The sequence below is a fragment of the Xyrauchen texanus genome, chromosome 8 (genome assembly GCF_025860055.1).
Source record: "Xyrauchen texanus isolate HMW12.3.18 chromosome 8, RBS_HiC_50CHRs, whole genome shotgun sequence".
In the NCBI taxonomy this organism is placed as follows: Eukaryota; Metazoa; Chordata; class Actinopteri; order Cypriniformes; family Catostomidae; genus Xyrauchen; species Xyrauchen texanus.
In genome coordinates, this window is record NC_068283.1 from 41,621,255 (window position 1) to 41,627,254 (window position 6,000).

At 37.4% G+C, this 6,000-nt stretch overlaps 1 protein-coding gene across 1 annotated transcript in view; it reads right to left on the minus strand.

The window, feature by feature from the left end:
- LOC127647263 (butyrophilin subfamily 1 member A1-like) overlaps positions 1–4,931 on the minus strand; it is a 37,426-nt gene extending 32,495 nt beyond the window's left edge. The window contains exons 1-4 of the mRNA XM_052131411.1: positions 4,810–4,931; positions 4,504–4,579; positions 3,112–3,462; positions 2,690–2,962 (exon numbers count right to left, since the gene is read on the minus strand). Of these exons, the coding sequence (XP_051987371.1) occupies positions 2,690–2,962; positions 3,112–3,462; positions 4,504–4,561 (682 nt within the window). The 5' untranslated portion in view covers positions 4,562–4,579; positions 4,810–4,931. The remainder of the gene's footprint in view (positions 1–2,689; positions 2,963–3,111; positions 3,463–4,503; positions 4,580–4,809) is intronic.
- Positions 4,932–6,000: the final 1,069 nt, after the last annotated feature.

Here is a 6,000-nt window from a genome sequence, read left to right on the forward strand (position 1 = left end):
GCAAGATCAATAAATAAACTTCAATTGGTTCAAAATGCAGCAGCCAGAGTGCTGGCGAGAACCAAGAAATATGATCATATTAGCCCCATTTTATCATCGTTACATTGGCTACCTGTTAAATTCAGTATTGATTTTAAAATTCTGTTAACTACATACAAAGCTTTGAATGGTCTAGCTCCACAGTACTTAAGTGATCTTCTACCACGCTATATTCCAACACGTTCATTAAGATCGCAAAATTCTGGCCTATTAATAGTTCCTAGAATATCAAAATCCACTAAAGGAGGAAGATCCTTTTCATATTTGGCTCCTAAACTATGGAATGGTCTCCCAAACACTGTTTGAGATGCAGACACACTCTCTCAGTTTAAGTCTAGACTAAAGACTCATCTATTTAGCCAGGCATACACCTAATTTATCCTCCAACCCACAATTAGGCTGCTTTAGTTGGGTCTGCCGGAACCAGAAACCAGAAACATTGAGCATGATCTCTAACTCTGCAATAAATTAAATGGCATCTACGCTTACATCTTTTTATTTGTTTCCCTGTCTCAACCTCGGGACTCCTATCCTGAGGTCACCAGAACCGGCTGGATCCAGCACCATTACTGCATCATGTTGGACTCCACTGCTACATGTCACTGAATGATGATGACTAAATACAGCCGGTGCCAGCCAAACATCACTTCAATCTATTATGACGGACTTCAGAGGATGACATGATGCCAACTCCAACCTGCATCACCTCAGTCTATTTATGGACTACGATCTTGAAATGAAATGCTTAGACTAACTATTGCCAACAAAAGCCTTCATCAGCCAATTAACAAGGACAATTGCATCTATGTGAACTTCTGAAATTAATCAAGATGGACTTCAAAGACTTTGGTCATTAATCTTACAGTTCAAACACAATCGATGTTTAATCACTGACCCTTAACACTTAGTTTAATCATTTTAAACCATGATTTTACCTATACATAATATATTACATTACATTCATAATGTTAGCCAGAGGGAACTGGCCCCCACAGTGAGTCTGGTTTCTCCCAAGGTTATTTTTCTCCATTAATCTACATCTTATGGAGTTTTGTGTTCCTTGCCACAGTCAGCCTACGGCTTGCTCACTGGGGTTATTAATCCAATTATCATTTAATTATTTTTAAACACTGTTAGAAGATCGTATTTTATCTAAGTTGCACAATGATGATTAATCGACTTTATAGACATTACAGTTTTATCGTCTGTTAATGCTGATATTCTGTAAAGCTGCTTTGAAACGATGTGTGTTGTGAAAGGCGCTATACAAATAAAATTGAATTGAAAAAAAAAAATAATCTACACTGAAATAAATAATTTGGATGATAAAGTTTTTTCTCAAAACTCCTAATACTTTTAAACTCCAGCCTCTTTATATTACTGTTTTTTTTTTTAAATAAAATGATGTTATAACCAAATATCCAAATATCATATATTACAATGAAGTTTATTTGTTGTAATATACAACAAGCTCTGGCGTGCCGGGGCTGAGGCGGGGCCGGAGGTGAGGGAACTGCGCCCGGGGGTCCTCTAATTTCCTATTCTTTCAGGAGGGGAAGACCCACACCCTGCCCAGTCTAGGGGTAGCTAATGTGCGGCAAATACACCACAAGGGTTGTGAAGCCGGATCGCCTTCATCACCAGCCGGGTCGTCCTCAATCCCATGGGAAGAAGGAGCGACGCGGGGGGCGGCTGAAGTGGCATTCACCTTCAGGAAGGAGAGTCGCGACTGCAATGCTGCTATGGTCATGTTCTCGCAGAGAGTACATGAACCATCCACAAACGCCGCCTCAGTGTGATCGCCCAGGCACAGGAGGCAGCGTCTGTGGCCGTCATTCTTGGAGAGAAATCGACCGCATCCAGGAACAACACAGAGCAACACAATGTCGAATCCTTTTGTTATTTTGACCAGTTGTCATTTTCAGCAAATTTTTATTTTTAATTTGGAAGAAATGTTGTCAGTAGTTTATAGAATAAAATAATAATGTTAATTTTACTCAAACCTACACCTATAAATATTAAATCCAAAGAAACTGAACATTTGAAACGGTCTCTTAATTCTTTCCAGAGCTCAAATGTACTCAAACTGGAATATTGTTGATTTATCTTTTAAAATGAGTAAATGTCCTTAAAACATGGAAACAATTAGCAAAAAGTTAAAGTTGTAAATAAATAAGTGTACAGATCTCATGCAAATGATCATTTATCTTGGGACACCCACTCAGAAACTCAGTTACTGCTGATGCTTCTGAACTCAAGGCCAAATTATACAAAATTCACAAAAAGTATAAATATTATTATATATTTATTTATATTTCTTGATCAATAGAGGTTCTGTACCTAAAATACCAATGTCTCCTCAAAGCAGGATGGCAAAGACATCTCCCAAGTGTGATTTCAATACACCAATACATTGTGACAAGTAGTTTCTGTTTGGTATTTTCAGCATTACATTTATTGTTGTGTAAAATGCCAAATCATTTGATTTGTCAAAATGTTTTCATAACTTTGGACCTGCATGGTTTGAAGATTGACATTAATTTAGGGATGATCTGATGAGATTGTAAGTCTACAATAGACTTCCAGCCAGAACACAAACAGAAATATAATTCAGATCCTGAATAAATGCAAAAGCAGTTTCAGTACTTACTGGAGGTAATAATCTCTGTCTCCAGCATGTGATGTCTCAGTTTGACTCTGCAGTGATATTTGCTGTCACTATTATATACAGTGATGGTGTGTTTCACTCTGAATCCGTCTGTGTCTCTGTGTGTGTCTGTAGCTTCAGATTTCAAAGTGACTCCTTCACGGTCCAGCCACACAAGCTCAGGTTCAGGGTACCAGCCTTTGATTTCACAGTGTAGATGAACCCCTCCAGAATGATCAAACCCATCTATTGTGATCAGTGGAGGAGTTCCTACAGCTGCAGAGATCCACATTGAAAAAACATAAAGTTGTTTTTGTTCTGTCTCTTTGTGTTAATTTGTTACTGACCAGCACCAAAAATATTATAGAACAGCATCAAATACAAAACATGTACTGTATCATAACTCTCAATGCTGGTTTGCTCACCTTCAACTGTGACATTAACAGTGATGTCATCATACCAGGATTCAGACTGAATGAAACACTTGTAACGTCCTTCATCAGAGAGTTGAACTGTTGAGAGTTTGAGTGATGTGTTTCCTTTCTGTAGTTCTTGTTTGAACAGTTGTGTTCTCCCTCTGTAAGACTGAATCTGATCTGTGTTTGTGTCTTTATGATCCTGATAGAGATGCACAACTGAGTCTTGTAAATCAAGTCTATACCACTCCACTCTCATGTCCACAGCACTGCTGTTGGGTTTGATGTAACAGGGCAGAATCACATCTTCACCAGCCACAGCAAGAACAGGATCAGTGGGTCCAACTACATTATACTGCTCTGTTAGAAGAGAAAGACAAAATTGTCAAAACTTGTCAGTGCAAAAGGCTGATCTGAAGTCCCAGAAATTCTAATACATAAGTCTGAATAAGGTCTTTAGTAGAATTGCAGACATGCACATTTTAATTTATTAATTGGTTTTCCCCATTTCATCTCCATTAACCAACATCTCATGGAGTTTTAGGTTCCTGACAACAGTCACCTTTGGCTTGCTCACTGTGGGCCTCAAGACTAATAACTTTATTTTATGATTTCCAGTGATGATTTTTAATGAAAATGGAAAATTTAAGAGTTCTACAACTTGATTTTAGGTACCAAAACTTTGAAGCCTTACTTCAGTGGTTAATTTCATGTCTTCAGAAGAAATATGATAGGTGTAGGAGAGAAACAGATCAATATTTACGTCCTTTTTCCTAAAATGCTTCTCAATGCCCAGTAGGTGGCGATATTCACTGAGAATGCAAATAGCCAAAAACATAGGAAGGAGAAAGTGAAAGTGGAGATTTATATTAAAAAGGACTGTTCTCACCCAAAACCAAATGGATCACTTCATAAGACATTTATTAAACCACTATTTTAATTACTTTTATTCTGCTTTCATGTGTTTAGTTAAAAGTGCATTTCAAATAATCAGTATTTTTGAGCCCTTCAACCTTCCAAATGAGGTTCAATGCTTTGATTGTATTGAAAAGAGCAGCATAAACTTGCTACCTAACATCTCCTTTTGTGTTTCATGAAAGAAATACTGGATTGGAACAACATGAGGATGAGTAAATGGAAATGTGTTGGTGAACTTTAAATCAGACTGAGTCGATCTGTTCTGGAGATTTATAACAGAAGAACATTAAATAATTATAATTTTTCCCTTCATTATGCTACATTTCTTTCATGTATTTTTCATAACGCTGCACTAGAGACAACTTCCTGAAAAACACTTCCTTGTTTCACTTTTATCTATGTAAGCTCTGTTCTCCCCCACATCAGCTCTTCTATATCCAACTACTGTAAACATCTCTATATGAAATGCAAAAAATAAATTACCTGATCTTGAATCTGTTATTCCAGAGATGATCAGTAGAGTCATATAAATGATCTTCATCTCTGAAGGACACAAATGCTATAAAGAAAAAATATATATATATTACAATATTACCTTTGCCTTTTTCACACAGTCAACTTCAATCACTGGTTAGTTTAAGTAGTAAACTTAAGTTAGTCTAGTGTTTAAAAAATAATTACATTCAATCTAAATGTTGAAAACATCTACCTGCCCTCAAATGACATTCATGTCTGACGTACACTGTTCAGGAAAAATTCTCTCAACTTCTCAATTAGTCCAAAACTTACCTTAAACTCAGTATTAAGTGTTAATAATTGTGAGTCTCTGAATAAATTCTGTTAATATTACGTTCTTGCAAGAACATTGTAAGAATCCAGCATTAGACCTTCCTGTTTAGATTTACTTTCTCTTTTCACTTGAAGTGATGTCACAGCTCCTCCCTTCTAGATGAGAAACAGTGGGCTGAAACATTCTCTGTGTGCTGTGGACGTCAGAGTTGGGCAGATTAAAGAAAGTATTATTTAACTTGCACAACTGCTTCCACATTCTGCTGAGTGGCTCAGGTGTTTCCAGTAACAGCGTTCAGTGTATCTACATGCAGAGATTTATTCATGGGAAGGCATTTATTTCTACATTATATGGCTGTCAGCTGATTAAAACAATAAATCGTGTTTTTGGCATTATTGGGACTGATTTCAACGTAATAATTTGCCCCTTAATAATATTTTTTCCCCTTTCGATTGTCTCAGCTCCTGAACAACAGATCAAATACACTTAACCTGCAGCAGTGCACTGTTGATATTTCATATCTATTGAGCTTCAATGATAAATCTCACAATACAACTATTGCAGACTTTACTTTTGTTAAATGTCCCACGTGAATTTGATTTATAAGTACATTGGCCGTTCTCTAACGCTGACCAGGTTTTACAAATTACACAAAACAGAATGAAGCATTTTTAATGTTACATTGAAAAAGCAGCCTACAGTACCTGCACTTAAATATATTTTATGGCACTACTCATGTTTAATTAATTAACAACACTGTGGCAGCAATTGAGTCATTCAGGTTCCTGGGCACTACCATCTCACAGGACCTGAAGTGGGAGACCCACATTGACTCCATTGTGAAAAGGGCCCAGCAGAGGTTGTACTTCCTTTGCCAGTTAAAGGAATTTCAACCTGCCACAGGCGCTGCTAATCCAGTTCTATACTCAACAGTCACTGAGTCTGTTCTCTGCACTTCAGTATCTGTCTGGTTTGGTTCAGCTACCAAATCGGACATCAGAAGACTGAGTGGATTACTGGTTGTCCCCTGTCATACCTTCAAGAACTGTACACTTCCAAAATGAGGGAAAAGGGCTTGAAAAATCACTCTGTTTGCCACTCACCTGGACCACTACCTTTTTGAACTGTTGCCTTCTGGCCAGCGCTACAGAGAACAGTTTTTTGCCTCAGGCTATCCATATCCTGAAGAG